General features: G+C 45.4%; 1 protein-coding gene across 3 annotated transcripts in view; it reads left to right on the top strand.

Moving 5' to 3' along the window:
* The window catches only part of LOC128344094 (ABC-type organic anion transporter ABCA8B-like), a 129,005-nt gene that overhangs the window by 49,928 nt on the left and 53,232 nt on the right, over nucleotides 1-25,845 (top strand). For 2 of the 3 annotated variants that reach the window (XM_053293589.1, XM_053293590.1), the window contains 6 exons: nucleotides 1,902-2,041; nucleotides 2,270-2,389; nucleotides 2,640-2,844; nucleotides 5,245-5,408; nucleotides 21,211-21,338; nucleotides 24,937-25,071. In XM_053293589.1, coding sequence (XP_053149564.1) covers nucleotides 1,902-2,041; nucleotides 2,270-2,389; nucleotides 2,640-2,844; nucleotides 5,245-5,408; nucleotides 21,211-21,338; nucleotides 24,937-25,071 — 892 coding nt within the window. The remainder of the gene's footprint in view (nucleotides 1-1,901; nucleotides 2,042-2,269; nucleotides 2,390-2,639; nucleotides 2,845-5,244; nucleotides 5,409-21,210; nucleotides 21,339-24,936; nucleotides 25,072-25,845) is intronic. The other variant, XM_053293592.1, reaches the window with a different exon arrangement.

The following is a 25,845-nucleotide window of genomic DNA, read 5'->3' as shown; positions in this document are numbered from 1 at the left end:
GAATAAATACAGCTCCTACACCCACTTTCCCCACACCGTTCAAACACCAGCCTTCCTCTGGGATCATGGGATCACAGAATACTATTGGACAAATGCTGCATTTTCTTTTCATTTTCAAGGGGGTGGGGGGGCACTACGATAGAATCCTTTGCACACAGTTCAAACACCAGTAACTACGGGATCACAGAACCTCATGGGGGAAATGGTGCATTTCAATTTCAATGGGGATGGGCAACGGAATGCACCCTATCTCCACAGTTCAACACTAGCCTCCCCTCCACAGTGGTGCTTATAGGGGAAGAAAACAAATCTGCTGCTGCCGCCGCCGCACACTCTCTATACCAGTGTCATGCAGTCTTTCTTGCCTCCCACCTACCCACAGTGTTTGTGGTGGGAATGCTGGAACTCCAGACACCTCCTCCATCACAGAAATAGTTGGAGGGGCTTTAAAATAGTCACGAATCTTTGGTAAAAGGCAACATCTGGGAATCCTACTCTGGAACCACACAGTGGGAGCAAGAGCGGGCTAAGCCCACTCTCCCCACACGTGATCCCGATGGTAGCCCTGGGAGGCCGAATTGGCTGCTGACACAATTGCCGGCTCCGTGATGGAGCTGGCAGGGGCTGCGGAGCTCGGGGGCCATGTGGCCCCCAAAAGCTCCAGTATGCCCTGCACGAGCACACAGGGCATACTGGGGAGACCCCTGGACCCCCTCCCCTCCGGGGGTATCCTTGTGAGTAGCCGTGGCGCGGAGCCGCACCGCAGATACTCACGGCTGGAAAGCTCAGGTTTGCTGAGCGCTCGCGCCACAAACCTGGGCTAAGGGGAGGGCTAAAAAAGCGGGCTAGCCACTTGTAAGCCACAGAGTTCGCCTGCAATCCCGGTGGTTTACACGATCAGCCAAAATCGGGCTAGGATCTCCTAGCCTGATTTTGGCTGATCATGGGAATAGCCCCATTATCTCTCATAATCTCTCTGTTAATGAGAGATAATGTTCTTAGCCTTGGTTATCATTCTTAGGCTTTGAATGCTCTCCTGGTGGATGTCTGACTCCTAAACGCCCTTGCTGCCTTTTACAAGCAAGTAAAGCTGTTTGTTTGTTTAGGCCTTTGCTTCTGAGGGGGTGCTGATTCTGGTTTCTTTTTCTGTTCTGTTTTTGTGTTTTATAGTTTGTAGTAGTCATCTGTAGTTTGTAGGTGGTCATTTACATGCAATCTTATGCAAATTATTGTTATACTTTAGCTTTGTGTACTGCTTTGGGATAAATGTATGAAATGTGGTATAGGAATCTAACAACAAATGGATAAAACAAATTATGGTATGATGATATGGTACAGGAATCATGTAGGCACGGGAAAGGTCATAGAATGGCCTAGGGAGTGGGAAGTATCTACACAGGGAGAGCTGCAGGTTGATGGAGGAACAGAAGATCTAGCAAGTTTATTTGCTAGACAAAACAAAGAGCTGCTGTGAAAACCGGCAGCTCAGTTTCTAGTTTCCCTATAATATGGAATAATGAAATGTGTGGTGTGATGTGATTGTGTTGTACATTTTCCTAGCCTGAGTAATTGGTGCTTGGAAATAGAGTGAGAGGGACTATAGGATGATATCACATTTAATTGTTGCATGCTATGAGGGAGAGGAAGTGGAACTCAATCTAGAGTGCTCTTATCAGCAGTCATCCCATGTTTTTGGTGGTGTCTGGTTCTGCTCATCATCTTATAATCTTAGGGAATCACTGCTTTAGACAGTACTGGCATAATGTATGCTTTTCTTGTGCTGGTGAGACAAAGTTTAGATTGGAAGTAGATTTGAATTCCTTATTCAGCAAATATTCTAAAGAAATGAGTGTAAGACATGGCCATTGGTGTTCAGCTAAACACATTTTTAATATGCACAGGATGCAGATAAATGAGGTTTGTGACCCTAAGAGAACAACAGCCCTTGTTGAACATTACATTCCTGCTGGCAAATTATCAGGACAACGTGAAAATGAGCTGAGTTATATACTGCCCTTAGAAAACATGGATAAATTTCCAGGTAACTATCAATTTAAACAAGTAAAAATGAAGACCTTCAAACTTCCTGAACATTGGGGTTTTTTTTCCATTTATTTTTGTGGAAACACTTGAGTTGTTCCTTAGATTGTTATTCTTTTAAAATTATGATCAGAACCAATTGTACCAAGCCACAATGGCGATTCCTAATCCTAAAGCAGAAGGACAGATCATAACTAGGCATGTGGTATTTCCCCCTCCTGTCATGCAGATCTGTTCTGTGATGTGGACCAGCAGACCCACCTAGGGATTGTTAATTATGGGGTTACCATGACAACTCTCGAAGATGTTTTCTTGAAGCTGGAGGGTGATGAAACAATTGATGAAGAAGGTAAAATGCTAGTAAAAATAATGGGAAACTGCTTTTCCCATAGCTTTTCATACCTGTGAGAGGGAGCAGGGATGGGGAAATATCACTTTATTGGTAAAGGTGGCAAAGTGGGATAGGCAGGAGAGAGAACAATAATGGAAGATTGCAGGGGAAGTCAGCACAGAGTTTGAGCAAGCAGAGCAAGATTTCTTTTAGCTATTTGTATGGCTGATATCAAAGTTTTGACATTGCACTTTGAAAATTGTCCTAGATGATGGAGTTCTTCGCAGAGAGTATATGGAAGAAAGGAAAAGAGGTGCTTCCTCACCTGATGAAATTGAGCAAGATCTGCTGCTGCTTTCAGACACTGGAAAGGCATCCTTAAGAGGCACAGAACTCTGGAGGCAACAAGTTTGTGCCGTGGCAAGAATGCACTTCTTAGACCTCAAGCGGGAGCGCAAACTCTGGGGATCCATGTGAGTGCCAGATCAGGAGGTGGTGGTTGCATGGGGTGGGTACCCTGCTGGAGTCAGTAGTGAAAACAGATCTTAAAAATGACTAAACTCCCAAAATATTGTTTTTTATTTATGTCAGTCTTATGTGGTGGCCTCAGAGTGTGAACAAGTGCATGAGAAGGCTGTGGCACTTTACTTCCCTGTCTCTTCCTCCGGCCCACTCCGTGGGCTCGTCTCCTGGAGAGCTGAGAATCACAGAGTTGCCATCACCCTGGACACATCAGCCCTCCTTGGCCTAGGCCACCTCATTGTCAGCTCTGTCTGTTTAAGCAGCATCTGACGGACCTGACAATGTCAAACTCACCATGGAACTCCCATCTTATGAGAGTTCCTGCCAGCACTCCATTCTGCAGCAAAGGTGGCCCTGACATCTCTGGGACTTGGGACCACCCCCTCTCCCCCATTGTGGTGGTGTTCCTTGGCCCCAGCATTTGTGGTGGTGTTCCTTGGCCCCAGCATTTCACACTGTTCATTGAGAAGAGATAGGGCACACAAAGACAGGCACTTGCATATGGCCCCTGACCGCCACTATTCCCCAACAATTGGCTTGGCCATTTATTGTTGTTGTTGTTGTTGTTATTATTATTACTATTACTATTATTATTATTAATAATAATAATATCCCGCTCTTCCTCCAAGGAGCCCAGAGCGGTGTACTACATACCAGAGCAGTGTACTACATACTTGAGTTTCTCTTTCACAACAACCCTGTGAAGTAGGTTAGGCTGAGAGAGAAGTGACTGAACCAGAGTCACCCAGCTAGTTTTATGGCTGAATGGGGATTTGAACTTGGGTCTCCCCGGTCCTAGTGCAGCACTCTAACCACTACACCATGCTGGCTCCCTCTAAGAATTGGGATTTTGCTTCTAAGGTATGAACCATACATGGATGGTGTTTTTAAGGAGAAAAGAAGCTTCAGGCTGGGATGGAATTTAAATCAGATGGAGAAGCATTGGGATGGGCTACTTATCCTTTCCCTGCTCAATATCTCCCCATCCACTGAGACTTGCTCCGTGGAGTATATATTTATTTATTTCGGTCATAGACCAGTAAAATAAATAAAATAAAATAAAATAAAATAAAATAAAAACAGATAAAAATAAAAACAGATAAAAATAAAAATAGAAAAACAACAATAGAAAATTCATCACACCATGTGAGTCTGCATTTGACATATTATAAAACAAAATTTAGCCATCGTATATACAACATCAGAATTTAGGTTGGTAAGCAAGTAATTTAAATAAAATTCATCTTGATGACCAGGGAAATTATTCAAGAGCAGGGCTATTAATTTACATCTTACTTATCTATAGTGATCACAGTACAACCGGACATGAGCGGTTGTTTCGATATGGCCAGATCCACATGGGCACACTCTAGATACACTTGACGTGCCTGCGAATCTTCCAAATAAGACCGCTGTAGGTAAAGCATTTAGTCGGGCGAGAGTAAGAGCTCGCCTGAACTTTGGTATCAAGATACTACTTAAATATGGAGCTGGCTTAATCTCAATGTTCTGACTTCCAAGATATATACCACGGTAAATTTGCCTGTTCCATTTGCAATTCTACATCCTGTATGCGCTGAATAATCAAGCGCTTAGCTCGATCAAATCCTAGTCTGGTTATCTCCACTAGGGAGAATCCATATGCTGATAATTTTTCCATGATTCCTAATTCCTAATGGAGTGGAGTATTTGTTTCAAGGGGAAATAGCTGGAATACCATGAAAGAAAAGCAGCAGAGGGTTATTCTGAGAGGAAGCAGCCAGCGGTGAAGGAGTCCTGCCTTCCCCCACACTACCAGAGCCCAAACAGGGCTCCACCGCCCATGTGCCCAGATGAGCGGTGCGGCGAGGCAATCTATGATCAGGAGTGGGGAAGGGAAGTGAGGCCATCGGATATTCCACAATGCAGCGCATGAGCAGCGGTGCAAGGGAAGGCTCTGTGCTGCCTGGCCATTCCTTCCACCTACCTGATGGCTGCTGGCAGCACAAGCACCCACACTGCCGGGGAGTGAGACAGGAGGTGCACGGTTGTCTTCCTACCTCACTTTAAGCCTGGGTTAAACCAGGGCTGCCCAGGGGAGGAGCGGTCAGATCAGGAGCAATCCCAGCACTTCACATGATTGGCCCTTCCTAGGGTAGCCCTGCACTACCCCTGTTGGGCTGGTCATGTGAATGGCCTTAGCTAGTCCCTCAGAAGAGGTTCGGCTGTTATGATAACTGAGAATTATTCTCTTTACTGCAGAATGTTGTTGCTCTTTTATTATGCCCATCTTATGTAATGCCATGCAAAAATGCAACTAGCCAAATGCCATTTCTCACTTGTTCTTTATTAGCCTCTCCTCTTCATTACAGATTACTCATTGCTGGAATTATATTCATACCTTCTTCCCTTCAGTTAATCACACTTGCCATAGTGCATAACCTAAACAGCATTGAGCTGCATCCTAGACTTTATTTTGAGCCAGGGCAGACATCTGTCAGGGGAACTGCTGGACTTCTGGTTCTTAATGACACAGGTAAGGGTACAGAAAAGAATCTGAAGCATTGTTTCATACAATTCAGGCTTTTTAAAAAGCTAATTTAATTTTACTAATGAAAATTGCCAATCATTTTTTACAAATACATTAAAAACAGGTCTTCACTACATCAAGAAGTATAATCTGTTAATTCACTACTTGTATCTGTTCTCTGTTCTGACGCTGGCCTCTATGTCCCTGAGCCATTTCTCCATCTCATCTCCCAAATCTCCCACTTAAGCCCTATTCAGACATTACACTGTGTGTGCACACCTATATCTGTACACATGTATATAGTTATGTGTTCATTGTAAAAGTGAATCTGGATAGAGATAGCTATGGTATACAAACTGACCATCTGGTGGGCCACTGTGCGAAACATGATACTAGACTAGATGGACCTTGGGCCTGATCCAGCAGGGCTGTTCTTATGTTCTTAACATAATGCATGGATATCAGTACATGCATACTGATCTGTATGTGTATATGCTCCATATCTTATCATTTATTTTTGTTTACACAGTCAGACAGGTGTTATTGACTGGTTTGTTTTATCCAGACATCGAGTCCTTCCCAAGGACCTGGGATGCCAGAATTTTATTATCAATATCATTGTTGTTGTTATTATTATAGATATCGTCGCAGAATATAGGCTGTTCCCAGTAAAGCTGCTTTTTATAATTGGCTGATGGTGATTTCTGTGGCCCCTATGGTGTTGAGGTGCTCTTCAGGTTGTTTTGGAATTGCACCTAGGGCGCCAATTACTACTGGGATTATTTTGGTCTTCTTCTGCCACAGCCTTTTAATTTGTAGATCTTTGTATTTTGTGATTTTTTTCTATTTTCGGTTAAGCGGTTTCTTCCAGTAACTTTACAGTCTCTGGCCCTGGTTGCTCAACTGAAGATCCTGAGTCCTGTTGCCCACTTCCCACCAGATGTCCAGGGACTCCAGCACCTGGCGCGGTCCTTGTTTACCCGGGCGATGACCGATCCAGTATAGATTTATTAAAGTTATGTCTCACCATATTGTTGATGGGAGAGGCACTCTTTGTCTGGCTCCTCTGGTGAGATCTGTCCAGTATGGTTGGACCTCTGGCATAGCTCTCACCTTCCTCAGAGCACGCAAGCCCCACAAACACGCCAAGGTAGTGCCTCACTGGGGGATGATATTATTATTATTATTATTTATTTTATTTATTATTATTATTATTTACATTTATATCCTGCTCTTCCTCCAAGGAGCCCAAAGCAGTGTACTACATACTTAGGTTTCTCCTCACGACAACCCTGTGAAGTAGGTTAGGCTGAGAGAGAAGTGACTGGCCCAGAGTCACCCAGCTAGTATCATGGCTGAATTGGGATTTGAACTCAGGTCTTCCCAGTCCTAGTCCAGCACTCTAACCACTACACTACAAACATAACATGTGAATAGGGCATTATTTACACATAAAAAGGTGGGCCGTGTCATCCTCAGTCTCGGCACCCGCAATTTCACATATCCATGGTTGGGTAATGTAGACCTGACCTTGGTACGTGTGTAAAGAGTCTTAAATTTCAGCTATCCATGGTTGCTAGGTGGCCGGAATTTACTGTCGTGTTCCTTTCCAATCACCATATTGCTAAATGGAGCCCTTTATATGGCTCTTCTGTAGAATAAAATTTAAAAATCTCCCCTTCAATTTTTTCTAATAGAAAATGGGCAAAATTCCAGGTTTGAGGGGCATTGCAGCGGGGGGGGGGCATGTTTCTTTTTAGATTGTGAGCCCTTTGGGGAGAAGGATCCATCTTATGTATTTATTATTTCTCTATGTAAACCCCTTTGGAAACTTTTGTTGCAAAACAGTATATAAATATTTGTTGTGCTTTTTAAGGCCATTTTAAGCTCTTTTCAAGCCTCTAGGAACCTAATACCCCCAATTTCCATTACCTCAGTGTCTTGTTATCCATGGTTCTGTTATCTGTGGTTGTAGCCGAGAATTGAATCTCTGCAGATAACAAGATCCACCTGTATTGCTACAGGCATAATTGGCAAGAGAAAGGAAGGGAGCTTGTCTAACATAACTATGCCCATAGATGAGTATCCGCAAAAGGCAAGGGAGCCCAGAACAGCCTGCAAGACAAAGAAGGGTATTACTTCTGCTCGCCCTCACTCTCCCTGCTGCAGCGGGTGTATGTAATGGCAGCAAGCGGACGAACGCCACCTCCCCAATACGTGGATATGGCTTTCTGGCAGCCGCAGCGCCGCTGACAAAGATGCTGCCCCAACCTGGAAGGAGTGTGTGCCATATGACCTCAGGTTGAGGCCCGCCCTTCTTAAGGCTTCCTTCACCAGAACCCAGAATTGGAAGCGTGTCAGGGGTGTGGTATCTGAATAATGGAACAGCTGGCCTACCCCTCCCCACACACGGCCAAGTAAGACCTCGTCCGGCCCTCCAACCAGCTTTATGGTGGCACCCTTGCCCTTCTGGTCATTCTTAGTATGACGAAGGCACAAAACCACCCTGTCCCTCTCCAACTGGGCATCCTTGTACTGCAGTGCACGAGCCAACATATCAAACCTTGAAGTGGCGACCAACTCACTGACTCGCAGCGCACCGAAGAAGGCCACCAGGCAGGAGGCCTTAAGCAAATTCAGAAAAACAAATATCATTAAAATGTAAGAGCAGCACCCGCAGGGTTGATGGAGCCAGAGGGGCCCTTGGTTCAGGGAGAGGGCATTGCTCCCGCACCCATCCCTCAAGCATTCTGCGTACCCTGAAATCAGCAGTGGTGTCGGTGTATCCCCCTAGATTTGCCTGAAAGCAAGGGCTGCGAGCCTGCCCCTAATGGACCCCAGCGCCAAGCTGTGCCCATGTAAGTGGCTGCTATAGCACATTACATGCTCTACCGGGATAGGCCAAAGGCCCTCCAGCCCAGTAGCTGCTCTGAACACGTGGAACTCACAGACTACCGACGCATAGCACGCTCTTGTGCTAGGTGCCAAGGATAGGTGAATGGCCTCTTCGGCCTCTGGAATCCAAGGCTCCATAGGTGGGTGGGAAAGGCTTCAGGGAGCTGCCTGGCTGCTGGGGCAAGGGTTCGAAAGCGCTCCTCCTGCATCCAAGACAGCACGTCCACGATGCTGTTATCCAGCCCTGGCACATGCTGTGCAGCGAACACAATGTTTTGGTGTAGGCATTGCAGTGTAAAGGAATGCACCAGGCACATCACCCGGGGACTCCTAGAAGTCCCCGAATTGATCACCTGCACTGTGGCCATGTTGTCGCATCAGAAGTGAACGGCCCGATCACTGAACTCCCCAGCCCAAATGTGCACTGCAATGACTATTGAGAAAAACGCCAGGAACGTCATGTCCAGGTAACCCGCATTGTTTCCCATTCTGGGTGCCACTTGGCTGCACACCACCTTCCTCAAAAGAAAAGACCAAAGCCGTGGCCACCTGCTGTGTCAGACTGAACCTGCAGCTTAGCCTCCAGCAAGAATTTAGAGCACCAGAGGGAGATGCCATTAAAGCCCCTCAAGAATTCTAACCACATTCTGGCGTCCTCCCTAATATTCTGGGAAACCCACACCCGGTGATGAGGGGCTCTAAGCCCCTTGGTAGCATCACAGAGCCTCCTAATGAAGGCGTGGCCAGGCAGGATTACCCTGCATGTGGAGTTCAAGTAACACACTATGACCTGTAATTCTTTCAAGGTGACATTCCTGGCGCCCAGCAGATGCACCAGGCATTGCTCCGGGGCTAGGATCTTCTCTGTTGGCAGCTGGCAGCATTAGGCTATCGTATCTATCTCAATTCCTAGGAATGCAAGCCGAGTGGCTGGACCCTCCATTTTTTCGGGCGCCAAAGGCACACCCAGCTCTTGTGCCAGTTCCTGAAATGTGTGCATCAGGTATTCACACGTTGATGATGAGGCAGGGCCAGAGAAAAGGTAGTCATCTAGTCAGTGTACCACTGAGGAAAGCCCCAATTACCACTGAAGAAAGCCCCGATTATGCATTTTCACACAATGCATAATTTGCTTGTGGAATTCTCTGCAACAAGATGTGGTGACAGCCAACAACCTGGATGGCTTTAAGAGGGCTTTGGATGACTTAATGGAGGAGAGGTCTCTCATCGGCTACTAGTTGGAGGGCCAGAGGCATTCTCCAGCCTCAAAGGCAGAATGCCTCTGAGTACCAGTTGCAGGGTAGTAACAGCAAAAGAGAGTGCATGCCCTCAACTCCTACCTGTGGCTTCCAGCGGCATCTAGTGGGCAAAGGTTCTAGTGGGCATCTAGTCGGCAAGGTGTGAAACAGGATGCTGGACTAGATGGGCATGGGCCTGATCCAGCAGGGCTGTTCTTATGTTCTTATGACCTGTCCCGCACCACCCATTATAGGAACTAACTGAAACGCTCAAAGGCAGAGCAGGAGACAGAGCACCCCATGGGTAGGGCCCTGTCCATGTAGTAATTACCTTGAAAGGCAAAGCCCAGGAGATCAAAATCATCCAGGTGAACCAGCAAGAGCCTGAAGGCCGACTTGATGTTGCACTTTCCCATCAACGCCCCCCTCCCCTGGGCCCAGACCATCTCCATCGCTGCTTCAAATGTCATATACTTTACTGAGCACAGCTGATGGGGTATGGCATCATTTACTGATCTGCCCGCAGGGAACGATAGGTGATTATCAGGCGGTATTCACCTTTGCCTTCTTAGGCACCTCCCAAAAAACTGGGTAAGGGTGGCGCAGAAAAAGGGCCAAGTACCTGCCCTTCCTGTACCTCTTTCTCAATTTTTGCCATGACAACTTGCTCCAAACCCTTAACCGAACTCAAATTTTCCTCCCAGAAACCTGTTACAGGATCCTGAAACCCCTCTTGAACCCCTCCCCCAGGTAAGACCTATCCTGCACTAATGGGTACCACTGCAGCAGAGGGCCCAGCTTTATGGGATTGGGCCCCTTTTGCCGGAGCGGGGCTCTCCCCTCTCCCAGCGTCAGGCCCATATTAGGTCCCCTTTGTCAGAGCAGGGCTTCCCCCTCTCTTGGCAGCAAGTCCATCCCTTGGGCTGGTACACAGCCACCGGCCCCTTGAGTAGGAGTTGACGGGGTGGGGGCCTCCGCAAAAGGTGCAGGTGTGCGGGTAACGGCACGGGCGGCAGGAACACGCTGCCAAAGATCCGAATTCCCAGCAAAGGGGGCGAAACTGACCCGCCATTCCAGGCATCTGGCCCTTTGTGGGTGCAGCAGTGGACCTAACTATCAGGTATCTGCTGTCTAAATACTTCCCCAGCAATGGCTAGTTAGGGCCCATGATCTGCAACCAGAATTGCTTGGTAGTGACAATCCCATGGGAGCCCAGGGTCCAAGGCAGAATGCCATCCAAATGCCTCATCATAATGTGCCCAAGCCAGCCCGTTGAACTCGGACAATGCATGATATACAATGTCCAAGTACCATTACCATGGATGCTCCCTGTGCCAGCTGTTTCTCCAGCACCACACCCATGTATACCATATACCCAACCAGCCAGTTGGACCAGTTCTGGTCCACCGCATTATACCTAAGCCTTTCTTTGTCACAGGTACATAGGAAACTCCCATATACTGAATCAGACCATTGGTCTATCTAGCTCAGTATTTTCTTCACAGACTGGCAGCGGCTTCTCCAAGGTTGCAGGCAGGAATCTCTCTCTGCCCTATCTTGGAGAAGCCAGGGAGGGAACTTGAAACCTTCTGCTCTTCCCAGAGCGGCTTCATCCTCTGAGGGGAATATCTTGCAGTGCTCACACATCAAGTCTCCCATTCATATGCAACCAGGGCAGACCCTGCTTAGCTATGAGGACAAGTCATGCTTGCTACCACAAGACCAACTCCTTTTCGTCATCCCTCGGTTCTGTTTACCAGAACAGCAAGGAGAACATGTCAACGTATTCATTCTTCCTTATTTTTTTCTTTTGTTGACAGGAGCAAGTGAGCACCCAGAGGCATCAACACTTTCCCGTGGGGGTAGTGTTCAATCTTATCATTGGTAGCTCCTGATCCCGGGCCCTCTGTCACCTGTCCTGGGTCTGTTCCGCCCCCTCCCCCACTGCTGTTCCCAGGGATTAAGCTGGTGCTGCTGGGCCACCAGCTCCGCCTCCTTATTTGGTGTCCCTGCTTTCTTAGCTGTTGCCCCTGTAATGCTATGGGGCATATATCCCAGCCCTGCAGGCCGAGCTGGCACTCTTTCCCAGACAGTGGCCAGGTGCCTCACCCAAGGGGGGTAGCAGCAATCCCTTTCAGACTCACCGAACAACCCAACGTCCGCATCCCAAGTGTTCTGACCAGAAGACGCCTCATGCCTTGTCACCTCTGAAGACCCAGTGACCTCCACTTTGTCTTTCTCAAGTGCATCCATCCAGGGCAGTTCCCTGCCTTTTTTTCATGCTCCTTTCCTACTGCTTTGGACCGCTCCCCCAAGGAGCCTTCTTCTTGGCCTCCAAAGCATCCAAGCACAACAGGATCCTTGCCATCACAAGTTGCCCCTCATCCTCAGAACCAGAGGAGGGGTCAGGATCGCTGGGTCATGGTGGCTGCTTGGGGGCGGGCACTTAGGGGAGGAGGCCTTTCCCTTGCCGTTCTACTTGCTGGGCCCTTTCCTTGATGGCATGACTTTGTAGGTCAAAAGAAATCAGTAAAAAACACCCATAAATACCGCAGTGATGTAGCTATTGCCCAAATAGTAATGTAGTTATCCTCCAAGTAGTGCATCTATCCCTCACAAAGTATAAAATTGCTCCCACACCTAAATTGGCTAATTGGATTCCCCCAGCGTGTTTAACAACAAGCCCCCCCCCCGCAATTGCTCCCAAACGATTTGTTCCGTGGAAGCAAGCCACTCTCCCCCACAGCTCCCCAAACCAATCAATTTATTCTTAATATTATTTCATCAATGCTCCCCAATCAATTAATTACATCCATCAATCAATTCCATCTATCCCCAATCCTCCCTGATCACTCAGTGATCACATTTTCCACCTCCGGAGAAATACGGAACCCTGAAAGATTCAGATATCACTCAAGCCCCAAGGCCATTCTCTCGCTGCTGGTCTGCTCTCACTGGAAGACGTTGGTTGGCTCCACTGGCTGCCTGTTTGGCTTGCCCACATGGCTCCTGCTGAGAGGAGAGGCCCCACCGCGAGTCTTCCGCTATGCTGGCTTAGCTCTGCTCACGATCGGCCTGCAACGTGGCTGATCACGCGGAGGAGAGAAGAGCTTCCTCCTTGGTCGGGCGGGAGGAAAGGAGGGACCCTGCTTGCAATTGGCCTGTGCACGTGGCCAGTCGCTTCACCTCTTCCCTGCTTGCCGACGCCTTAAAGGCCTCCCTCCCCAGACTGCCGGGTTGAGAGGAAAGGAAAGGAGAGCTCCTGATCGTTCCCGATGGCCAAAATGCAGCCGAAAAGATTGCACGTGCTCGCAGGGCGAACACTGAGCACTCCCTTTTCCTTGCCCGGCAGCCGAATGACTGACTATGATGAAGGCTTAATTTGAAAGAGGCCTCTGCGTTCACAACTTTGGACTTGTCTTCGGTTTATCATCAAATTATTGTGCTCAAATGTTTTCACAATTACACAGCCTTCTTTACACCAAAGGGTCTTTTTCAATTCAAAAGACTGCCCTTTGGATTACCCTCTGCAGCTTCGTTATTTCAAAGAATGATGCATGCAATTTTTGGGACTATGGATGGAATCACTGAGGGCTGGTTCAGATGTACAGTTTAACTGCAGTTAAAGCTAGCAGTGGTTTTAACTGTAGTACACCCGAATGTGGAAAGCCCCAGTTAAGCCTCAAAAGTTTGCTCCAGTGTTCCCCAACAAGCTCCAGTTGAGACATGAGGTTTCCTTAATGGTTCACCGCAAATAACTGCAGTTTTGCCACTGAAGCATGATGCCTGAAGTCAGACCCATCCCTATCTACAGTTAAACGCCCATTTCTTAACTCCAACCATAGAGGTGGCAGTGCAGACCCACCCGAGGATGCGACTGCTCCAGCCTTTTGGCACTCGCTGGCAGCCACTCAGAAAACCAGCCCTGCCCCTCCTGTCAGCTGCACAGCTATGGATGTAATAACTTCCCCTCAGTAAGGTTGTTAAGCATACTCACAACCGGTCACTTTATTGGCCTGATATTGGGTCTGAAGGAGCAGGAGACAAAGTAGGTTTAGAAGCTTTCTTTATTCAGACAAGACTCCCCACGGGCAGGCCAACTTATCATGCGAGTGGAAGACTATGGGGAGCAAGGAAGGATGCTCCATGTAGGAAAGCGGGGATGCTTCACTCATTTCTAGGACTCTGTATTACCCTAAATTTGTTAGACAATTTCCCTCAAAAGTTGCTCCATCTTTAAAGGTGACAGCTCCAGAGTGCGGGTCCCTCAACGGGGGGAAATGTTGTCAGCTGCACTTACTTGGTTCTCAGGAGCCTCACTGTTTGCAGTTGCATCTGCAGGCTTGGAGATTGCACTTTGGATATGCTCAGGAACTGCACTGCAATGTGAGCTCTAAGTTTAGAGTACACTTGGGGACAGGTCACTTACTTGGCAGTGGGCTGGTTGCTCCTAGATTTGGCTGCAAAGAAAGCAAATTGGAATTGGGGATCCAGATGCACACCCCCTCCCTATACTGGGGACCCCAGCTAAGGGTGGTTGTTGGTTGTTGTTAAATTTATATGCCACCTTTCATTAAAAACAATCCCAAGAATCCTTATAATGAGTTTACTGGCATCCAAGGCAACTCTAAACTTAGAGTGAACCACCTCACTCCCTTTCCTCTTTTCACAGGAGATGATAAGATGCTAATGAGCCAATTGTGGCAAGCAGGAAGAAAGGCAGATAAGGTAGCAAAGTAATGTTCTCCCCATCACAAAGAAGATGAGTCAGTGACGTAGACCTAGAGGTGTACTCATTGAAAATATTGATAGGATTTCTGGAGAGCTTGTCCTGGCAGATACTCTTTGTGCTCCTTCATACTCTGATTTTCATCACAAACAGCCTTACTTGCAAAAGGCTATCGCCTGCATTATCTCACTCAGGAAGAACGATCAGATATAATGCATTTCACGCAGGTCCACCCTGGCACTTCTAATCAGCAAAGCATGACAGTAGGAATGTGCCCCCATGACATGTTTCGGGATATAAGTATCCCCAGTTCCACGACCCAGTGTGGTCTCCCGTGCCTCTCACCGTAGCCTCCAGCTGCAAGCAATCTTTGTGTTCCCTCGTGCCTTTTACTTGGGACTCCATTGCAACAAGTGCTCTCTTGTGCTCTACACTGCAGACTCCAACAAGCAATCTTCGTGCTCCCTTGTGCCTCTCACTTGGGACTCTACTGGATGCTCATTTCAACCTTCGTGTTCCCTCATGCCTTCTACTTGGGACTCCATTGCAACAAGCACTTTCTTGTGCTCCAGTTGGGATTCCATCCAACAACTTTCGTGCTCCCTCGTATGTTATACTTGGGATTCCATTGAGCATTCCATTTGCTCTCTTGCAACCTACAAAGAGCTTGAAATCACTATCTGGACCAGTCCTTGTGCCAATCCATCCAGCTTGCCTTGCACCCATAGGAAGCTGGGCCAACAGAGAACCCCTTCCCGTGGCATCTCTCCCTCTACTAATCTCCACAACTCCCTTGCTTCCCCACCATGCTGAAGAGCCCCACCATGCTGAGGAGCGATATTCTGCAGCCCAAAAATCCCATTGTCCAGAATAGGTGAAGGTGAATGCTTGCCCCGCTCTTGGGGCCCCCATCTATCTCTTTCTTAAATCCAACCCCATCTCCCTCTCAAGCCTCTTTCTCTTGCCCGCCTAGGAACTCATACAATTAGACTTTAAGCTAAAATGCCTCCTACAATAAATTCTTCCTTTATATTTTGAAACTATAACCTTGTCTCAATCGAGTCATTTCTTGAGTCCAAATGTTTGCACAAATTAAAACTGGTGGAGCTGACCCTCTTTAAGAGCTAATTCACCCTCAAACCCCAAACATTGGGGTGCTGACCAAACACCCCTGGGCCAGTTCCATTAACAGTTTTTGGTGGAGAAAGTTTAGGTAGTAGGCTTGGACCCCTAAATCAGGCTAAGCCGAAGAACCCTAAAATTTGTCATGCGAAGTTTGGCACTAGAAATCCTGGATTTGAGTTAGACTAGTATGTTGAGGAGTACAGTTGGGTAGGGATGTGCTGCTCCTAAAGTTTACAGTCTGTGTATAGTGCTTTGAAGTTTTGCTCCAAGTTAGTGCTCTGAGTGTCTGTTCTAAAGTTAGAGTAGCCAAAAGGTTTCTTAGAGTGCAGCCTTTGTTAGAGAAGCACTTGCCTCTTCTTGCCCCTCCCTTAACCTGCAGGTTTCACCAGAGAAATACTGCGTCGTAGCTATTTTTGTATTATGCTTTTAGAAGCTCCTGCTCAACTTGGTCTGCAAAGAAACTGGGCTTTCAGCAAGCGTTGTGCCCCAGTAATTTGGAAAAAAATACCTAGCAATTTAGTTTCACCCGGTTCGGACTAGTTCTATCCCCAGGGGATAGTGTGCAAGCATAGTCCTAATTTGACCCCATCCACCATCTGGTTCTCGAGGCCTTACGCCTTCACTCCTGGTCATCAGGAATGATCGTAAAATCTCCCCCATGGCCCTCCCTATTTTGCTTAAGGTGGTTGCTCTTTTAGTTGTCTGGCAATTTGTTGACTCTTGGGAAAGTGTTGTGACAATGGTCACTGGAGTACTTTGTGTTTGGAAGTTTCTCTCTGCTGAAGAGTTAGTCTTAGCAGAGCTGATCATGGAGGAGTGTTCTTGTTCAGTTTTAGAGCTTACTCCAACAGCGGAGCCAAATTTGGAATGTCCTGTAGTTGAAGTTTGTCCTGAACCTACAGTTTGCCCACTTTTAGAACCATCTTTTGAGTTACAGGATTGGATTTTGGAGTCTTTGGTGCGCTTTTGGGAAAAATTTGGTCTGATTGGCTTATTGTTGTTGCTGGTTGTCTTGGCTCTTGTCTTCATGCGGTCTTTTGATCAGTTAGAAAATTGCTGCATGTGTTTTGGTATGAAAGAAAAGGTTTGTTGCAAGAATCAGAGAAATTGAGTTAGTGCATGAAAGAAATAGATACGCTCAGTTCAGATTTAAGAGATGCCGTGACTTTAGGAAAAGAACTCACAGAGAAAGTGACTTATCTTAGCAATTGCCTACACACATTAGGAGCTGTTAGAGACCTTTTATTGAATGAGAATAGTGCTTTTAAAGAGAAACCCGAAGAGTCTAAAACATTGACCCAATTCTTAGAAGCTTGATGCAGTAAATTGCTCGGGTGTGTAAATCGGTTAGAAAAGGAAATGCCAGTAATAATGAGGCAGATTTTCTCCTCCAACAAACCTGTCTCACAAGTAGCCGTGAGCAAGAGAGTAAAATAGCAGCCATTTTCCAACAAATAGAAGTTGAGCCTGCACCATTTCAGGTGTCCGACTCTCCTGCTCCCTCCACACAACCCACCATTTCAGCTCCCACTCCATCATCTTCAGCTAACCCTTTGGCTAACTCAACTTTTAAAATATAGCCATTTATAATCATGTTTATAATCATATTTTAATAGGTTTTAATGATTTCACAGTTTCTTTCCTTTCTAAGGTATAGCAGTTTTATAGCATTACAAAACAGTTTTATAGTGTTAGTGTAATAGTTTTATTGTATTATAGTTTTATGGTGCCATTACTTGCTTTTAGCATCATGATTTATGCCATTCTGTTCTGTCTTATGCTGGTTTTGGACCGTAATAAAGATGATTGATTGTTTGAATTAGTGCAGACTGGACTATTGCAATGTGCTCTTCAAGGACATGGAGCTGTCCTTGAAGACTGTTCAGAAGCTTCAGGTGGTCCAGAACATTGCTGCAGGGATGCTCGTGGTTACAAGTCACTTCATGAGAGTTACACCCAATCTGCAACAGCTTCATTGGTTACTGGTCCACTTCCAGGCTGGATTCAAGGTGCTGGTACCTTGTTTTTAAAGTTCTGCATGGCTAAAGTACCTGTCAGACTGCATTCACCCATATGAACCTGCCAGGGCCCTCTGCTCAACATCTCAGGCACTGCTTATGGCCTTGCCACTAACAAAGACCTAGTTAGAGGGGACCACAGACAGGGTCTTTTTTATTGTGGCCCCTCAGCTTTGGAATGTCCTTCCTGAAGAGCTTGGCCATGCTACCTCCCTCAGTGTGTTTAAAAAAACAATTAAAAACACATCTTTTATAGAGGCTTTTAAATGTTTTGTCTGCTGCTTATTATCAGGTAGTTTGTTTAGTTTTTATAGTTCTCTGTTTTTAGCTTTTTTAAATTTAAATTTAAATTTTTTTTAATGATAATTTTAAATGTCATTTTAGTTTGGTCTTTTAACCTTTTAAACTGTATTAATCTCTTATGTTACATTGTATCTACTTTATTAATGTTGTGTGCCAGCCCGAGCAGTAGTGTACTGGAGGGGCAGTGTATACATATTTTAAATAAATAAATAAATAAATAAATAAATAAAACAATAGGGGTGTGCATTTTGGAATTTTCTTGTTTCAATTTGTATCTGAATCGAAACACCCCTGTTTTGTTTGTACCCAAATTTTCTGAATCCGAATCAGCCCTGTTTTGTTTTGTAGCGGAATTTTCCGAATCCGAATCGATTTGGATTTTTTAAAAGGGTCCCAGGGCAAAAAGAGTGGGTGGTAGTGGTAGTGTCCAATGGGTGGAAGCTACCACTCAAATTTCAAAGGAATTAGGCAAAGGGCTGATTTTTTGTGAATTTTTAAAGTTTACACATCTTTAAGAATTTTCCCATAGGGAATAATGGGGATTCCAGCAAATGTATCGCTTCAAATCAAGGGGAAAGGGATGACCCAGAGTGGAGTGTGGTGGGTGGTAGTGCCCAATGGGGGCAAGGAAACTTCCAGAATTATCTCAAAAGAATTAGGAACATAGGAAACTGCCATATACTGAGTCAGACCATTGGTCTATCTAGCTCAGTATTGTCTTCACAGACTGGCAGCAGCTTCTCCAAGGTTGCAGGCAGGAATCTCTCTCAGCCCTATTTTGGAGAAGCCAGGGAGGGAACTTGAAACCTTCTGCTCTTCCCAGAGTGGCTTCATCCCCTGAGGGGAATATCTTGCAGTGCTCACACATCAAGTCTCCTATTCATATGCAACCAGGGCAGATCCTGCTTAGCTATGGAGACAAGTCATGCTCAGCCACAAGACCAGTTCTCCTCTCCATTGGGCAAAGGGCTGATCTTTTGTGAATTGTTGAAGTTTGCGTGTCTTTTAAGATTTCTCCCATGAGGAATAATGGAGGTTTCAGCAGCCCCATAATTCCACTTGGGGGGCACTGGGGTTTCCCAGAGCGAGGGGCTGTGTAGTGCACATAGGGTGGCAACCACCTCCATACCCACAAGCCCTTGGGGTACTGGGTTTTGTGTTTCTGAGGTATTCATTGTAGATTCTCTGGTAGCATATGAGATTTTCACTGAAAAACAAGAATCCACTCTCATATGCTACCAGAGACTCTACACTCAGAAAACCACATATACAACAGAACCCAGCACCCCATGAGTTAGCAACCCTTCCCCTGGCCAACGTGGAGTCAGTAAAGAGTAGCAAGAAGTAAAAGAGCCAATGGGGAACAAGGAGGGAATTGTCAGCAGGTCAGCCCATGATTTAGGTCACCAATCAGAAGGCTGGAAGGGTGGGAAATTCAAAGAGATGTCAAACACAAAATGGAGACTGACTCAGAGATCACTACAAAATGGAGGTCCGAAACAACAAAACATTTTGTAGCCAAAACAGGGACATTTTGTTTTGTATACAAAACTTTTGGATCTGGAAAATGGGTGTCTTGTCTTGTCTACAAAACACCTGAAACAGGCTGTTTCGGGTACAAAACGTTTTGTATCCGAAACGTTTCGCACATCCCTAAAATACAATAGTGACTGACAGTGGGACACAGCTTATCTCATTTGAAATAGAACAATATTTGCATATCCATGGGGTAAAACACAAGACACTTTCCTTGCTCCATCCTTGAGGGGATGGCTTAGTGGAAAGAATGAACAGATCTGTGAAAGAAGGTTTACCGCTGGCTACTGTGCAAGAAAAGGCCTGGAAAGAGGCAAGTTGTAGTATCGAACTATTCTTCATTTTACTACAGGACAATCACCTTATGAACTGCTGAGAGGATGCAAAGCTACCACCAAACTTACCCAATGGCAACAACTGATAGGTCTTTCCAAGCCATCTCACCCTGAGGATATAGAGATTCATGATCAAGTACAGGAGAAACAACAAAAATATAAATTGCATTTGGATCAGAAACAGGATGAGAAACAGCAAACATTTCAAGTGGGGGACTTTGTTCACGTATGACTGCCTTATATAGTGAGAAAGGGATGTTCCCTATATTCTGGACCAAAACAGATAATCAAAATCTGAGGAGATTCTGTCATATTGGATGATGGAAATAAATAGAAAAAAAGAGGGAAGGGAGTCTGATTTTAAGAGAGGAACTGGAGAGGAATTTGATCTTGCCTCCAGTTTTGCCCTCACAGATGAGACTGATGAAAGGGATGGACAATCCTCTATACGTTAAAGCAAATCACTAACTACTCCTGTGCCAGAGACCCCAAGACTTTGGAGAAGTGTGCATGACAGGAGACCACCTAAAAGACTACAATACTTTGTTACCAAATTTTAATCAATCCAATTATGTTTGTTAGAAAGGGGAGGAATGTGTTGCATTCCATCTAACAGTCCTTTCTGTTTTGTTGATTAGAAGTTTGTCCCAGTGGGGATCCTGTAGTGTGGGGGGGGCAAGGGGCGGAAGGGCAGGTTGAGTCAGAAAGAAAATGGAGGGAAAGGAGAAGGAGAAAATGGAGTTGTTTCTGGAATAAAGACTTAGTTAAACAAACTTAAGATTGCTTTTTATTTATGAGGGAAGCAGCTATAAAAGAGCGTCAGATCCAGAACTACATTTATATCTGAGGGAGGAGTGCTCACCTGGAGGCTTAAGTTGTCTTCTGATGGTCCAACTCAGGAGGAGGAGGAGGAAACTGGTGCTGGTGCAGATATTGGATCAGGGCCTAACTCCAGGAAGTGGAGGAGCTTTTTGTTCCTATATCAACCCTTCACTTGCATCCAGACTTCTGCTTGCTTTTGGAAGCTCCCTGGAAAGTATGCTCCCTGAGTCTGCTGCTCTAGCCTTCTTCTCCACTTCCTTACCCCAGCTTTGATGCAGCTCCTTGATCCAGCCTTCCCTTCCTCTCCCTTAGCTGTGTTCCAGGATCCAGACCTAGTCTCAGTTAATCCTTTTTCTGTCTCTTCTGCTTCACATGCCCCTGCTTGAGCCTTGGTGATCACCCCAGTTAGCAATCCAGCACCTCTGCTGCGTGTCTTTTGTGGCCCTTCTTGCCTAAGTCATGGACAATGAAAGTCCAACTCGTGAAGTCAGTGGTAGTATTACGATTTTGCTATTTAGCAATCCTAATTCCATTCCCTTCAGAATACTGGCAATTAATGCTGATGAATGTGGTTTACAACAGAATGAACAGATGATGATTATAAACTCAACTACTGGCTATAATGCAACCTCTTTTTAGCATCTACACATATAGATATGCATTAAAGATTAAGTGATGTTACACATCAGCTGTTCATTTTAAATTCTACTTTATGCTTCCTTTTGCTGTTGGCCTGTTTGACCGGCAAATTAAGATTTTACCCCAATCTCCTGATCATGCTATCAATCTCTCTTTCTTTCTTACTAGGTGGAAGCATTGACAATTTTATCCATGCAGTGAAGAGCCAGAATATATTTGTGGAGACGGTCACTGGCCACAATGTCAGTGACCACTTTGTACACAACGGGGCTATTAAAGTGGCCCTTCAAGACAAGGTAACTCTGTACCATTTTACTCCTTTGGGGAGAATGAGCAAGGCATCCCATGGATGGTAAAACTCCCAATAATTGAGTGTTAAAGACTGTTACGGTGCCATCAGTGTATGAAAGCAAATAATCCAGCCCCTTTCCTTGCCCTGGTACCTTGATGACACGGTAATAATCTAACATTGTCCATGAGAAAGACAACCAAGGGGAGAACTCGTACAGAAGCCAGCCCCCATCATCACCTCCTAGATACAGCCATGGAAGTGTCAAATGCCATCCCTCTCCCATCTCTGCTTATCATAGATATGTTACTCATATGTTACTCTCCTTCTTCTCTGAATGGAGGGATGTTCTAGGGATAGGGCATTCTGTTGATTCACTACAAATAAGAAACAATATATGGAATACAATGAGGTTCCTGTAGTAGACAATCCAGTCCTATATTATTTTTATTGTTGTTTTTACATTTCTGCCCTGCCCTTCTTTCAAGTTGCTCTGGGCAGTCTACATTGTTCTTCCTCCTCCCCACATGCTAGTTCCAGTTTTGGGAACTAAAGAAAGAGATGCCAAGAGTGCCAAACACAATGTTCCCACCTCCTATCTAGTTTGGCCCGGTGTGGCCTGGCACAAGACATCTCATAAGGGTGTTGTGTGAGGACTAACTATGAAAAACCTATATAGGCTGACCTGGCTGCTTAGAAGATGTGTGATCCATGAACAAACAAGTGTAACTGATGTGTGCAGCATGCTCAAATATGTATTTCCATTTCTGGCCCATCACACTTCTAGGGCTTAGGGTGACTAACAACATTTCAATATACAATGCTCTAAAACTAGCAAGATCAAATATCTAATTAAAAGACCTTTTTATTGGGTTAAGATTCCCCCCACCCACTCAACCCGCCACTGTCTGCTTAATGATACAATCTGTACATAAGGATCAGACAGCAGGAGTGCAAAGAGAAGCTTTCTGGATAGATGTCTGTCTTCACCCACCCACCTATATTACTTCCTCCACCTGGAGGTTCTCCAGAGTCCATGCCTGAAGCAGTGCATGACTAGAGGCCCCTTCCAGCTTTGCTACAGTTGCTTGGGAACTGCGGCAGCACATCTCCTTGCCATACTTTTGTGATCATATCAGAAGTGAGAGTTCACATAGGAAGAGCTGGAGATGCACCTGCTTTCCACACTTACCTTCCTCTTCCTGGGAGGTATACCAGCAATGCCAGGGGAAGGAACCACATTGTGGGTGCCTCCCATGGGAACTGAGGCTTCCAACATACTGAAGCAGTTCAGGGAAGAGACACATTTCTTCACTTCCCATACTACAGAAATTATGTCAGCTGGCAAAAGGTGAAGACACTGTAGTGATTTGGTGAAATCTTTATTCTGCTTTGCTAGTGGAGTGTGCATTTTTGTTTCTCCTCTGAGTCTATGGAATGGAGCAGGCTACACAGCTAAATAAATAATTCTACACATCTTGTCTATGTGATGCACATTCTAAAGGTGTTGTTATAAGACTTCTGGGAGATGTTCATTCTCAACTTGGAGGGAGGGGCACAGTTTTGGGACAAGCCCTTGTAAAGATCTCTCCAAATGGGGACTAGGCGACAAAATGGCAAATGCGGTTCAATGTAAGCAAGTGTAAAGTGACACACATTGGGCCAAAAATCACCAACTTCACATATACGCTCATGGGATCTGAGCTGTCGGTGACTGACCAGAAGAGAGATCTTGGGGTCGTGGTGGACAGCTCATTGAAAGTGTCATCTCAGTGAGCAGTAGCTGTGAAAGAAGCTAATTCCATGCTAGGAATCATTAGGACGGGGATTGAAAATAAAACTGCTAATATTATAATGCCCTTATACAAATTGATGGTGTAGCCACATCTGGAGTACTGCGTACAGCTTTGGTCACCATATCTTAATAAAGATATTGTAGAACTGGAAAAGGTGCAGAAGAGGGCAACCAAAATGATCAAGGGCCTGGAGCACCTTCCTTATGAGGCTAGGCTACAGCATCTGGGCTCATTACCTTGGAAAAGAGGTGATTAAAGGGAGACATGATAAAAGTGTATAAAATTATGCATGGAGTGGAGAAGGTGGACACAGAGAGATTTTTCTCCCTCTCTCACAACACTAGAACCTAGGGTCACCCCATGAAACTGAAGGTTGGGAAATTTAGGACCAACAAGAGGAAATACTTTTTCACCCAGTGCATAATTAATCTATGGAATTCTTTGCCATGAGTTGTGGTGATGGCCACCAGCTTGGATGGTGGATTTGACAGATTTAAGGGGATTTGACAGATTTAAGGTGGACAGGTCTATTGATGGCTACTAGTCTGGTAGCTGTGGGCCATCTCCAGCCTCAGAGGCATGATGCTTCTCAATACCAGTTGCAGGGGAGTAACAGCGGGAGAGAGGGCATGCACATACCTCTTGCCTGTGGAATCCCCAGAGGCATCTGCTGGGCCACTGTGTGAAACAGGATACTAGACTAGATGGGCCTTGGGCCTGATCCAGCAGGGCTGTTCTTATGTTCTTAATGCTTTTCCATGTGCCCTTGCTCTTCAGGTGCGTCAAGAGAGCATCCTCAGCAGATCACAAAAATTGACTGTGAAAAATCAATACTGGTACCAAAAATAAATGCCCAGTAATGGGATTTGATGACATGTGATTTGAACTTGAGAGCAAATGTATGTTTGCCTTTCTGACGCAAGTTATTTTATTAGCTGACAGCCAAATGTGGGCTGCCATTTAGGAGCTGGCTGTGGAGAATCTGGGTTCAAAAATCTACTTCAGGTTCTTTTCCTGCATTCCCAGGTAACTCCCAAATACATTTTGGTAGCATCCACCACATCCTTTACTTAACCCAAACTAAGGCAGAGGAAGGAGGACCTCTGCCTCCCTGTACTGATGTTTGAAGTGGCCAGTCTCTTTCAGCCTCCCCCATCTCAGAGGAGCAAGATTTTGACAGATCTCCACCCCCGCTTCCTTTCTCTTATGCAGTAGAATGACCAATTGGCAAGCATGTGGAAGAGAAACACTCACTCTCAAAGTGATCAAGACATGCACACTCAGTCCAGTAAATCCAACTACAAGAAGATGTTTATTACAGCATGAGAACCAAGGATCAGGATTTCAAGAGGAAAATAGGCATAAAAAGAAAATGAAATGTTTAAGCAATCTCCCAGCACTATGCTACTAATTTGCAAATATGTTTGCACGTGGAGTCTTGTCTTAGCATTATGGCCAGCTTCAGCAGGGTAAAGCCTAACAAAAACTATTCCTCAATAGTTGTCTTTTCCAGCTGCCCACACTGATGATAAGGAGAGAGTCCCCCTTCTGCAGGGAGGAAGGCATAGTGGTCAAATTGGGGTTATGGATTCACCCATAACTTGCAAATGCTTATTTCTGTGTCTGTATTTCCATCAAGCATTCACATAGTTTTATTTGTTCATAAATTCATGATTGGTAAACATTGTATATGAAAAAGATTATAATGTGAATTTGGAGTTCCCACTTTCTTTATTGGTTGATTTCTTAAGGCTTTCTTAATTAATTCATAGAGTTCTAATTTCAATCTCATATCTTGCTTCCCTTAAGAAATACAGGTTCACACTTATGTGCCACATGGAAATAATTAATTGCTTTCCAGTGCTTATGAACATCATCAGCAATGCTCTTCTGCAAACATTAAATTCCACTGCCCGTATTCGAATCTGGAGTCAATCAGTTACTGTAAGTGTTTTAACTGGACCCATCAAGAAATGTTGCTAGTGTGTGTGTGTCTGTGGGAATGCGGGGATAATAGAAGAATAAACATTTTAAAGAATTTAAATTGATTTTTGAAATACATCAAAATGAGGGGAAATCAGTGTTTTTCAAAAGCCAAATTTGCATTGTACTTCAAAGGGCTCTGGAATGTGTTTCCTGAGGAAACAGGTCACTGTTCATGAGCTCCTTCACTGATCATGTCCCCAAGATTCACCAGCAGTGATTAGCACAGAGATAATGAAAGTCCATGTCTTGTCCATCTGGGATGTCATCACCTATTCTGTTTCTTTCCCTCAAGGATCATGTGTTCCTCCTTAGGGAAGAGGGGATATGATCTCCTGCCAGGAATTATCACTGTCTGCTATTCCTCCAGAGCTTTTAGAATGAGCATTAAGGCTGTCTTTATTCTGGAATGATGGATTTTAAAATATGTATGTGTGAGCTTCCTGCTTCTGTGTATGAGCAGAACAGATCTTAGGTTCTCTGGGGGTGTCCCGCTGCCTGCTAGAATAAAGGCAATAGCTGTCCTCCTCTCTCTCTATCTGAGACAAGAAGCAGAGGAAGTTTGATACACAATTTGTTGGAAGTGAAGGACTATACACTATCTCTAGTCTCAGTGACATAGGAGGACAGACTAGTGAATCAGAGGGCTAGAGGGTCAAGACATTGGTCATCCCTTCTCTACTGCTCTGACACTATCCATTTGGAATGTAGATTGCTACTCTCAGGGACACTTCC

Source organism: Hemicordylus capensis, chromosome 2, assembly GCF_027244095.1.
Source record: "Hemicordylus capensis ecotype Gifberg chromosome 2, rHemCap1.1.pri, whole genome shotgun sequence".
In the NCBI taxonomy this organism is placed as follows: Eukaryota; Metazoa; Chordata; class Lepidosauria; order Squamata; family Cordylidae; genus Hemicordylus; species Hemicordylus capensis.
Note: the sequence above shows the minus strand (reverse complement) of the source record. Positions and strands in the feature narration are given on the sequence as shown.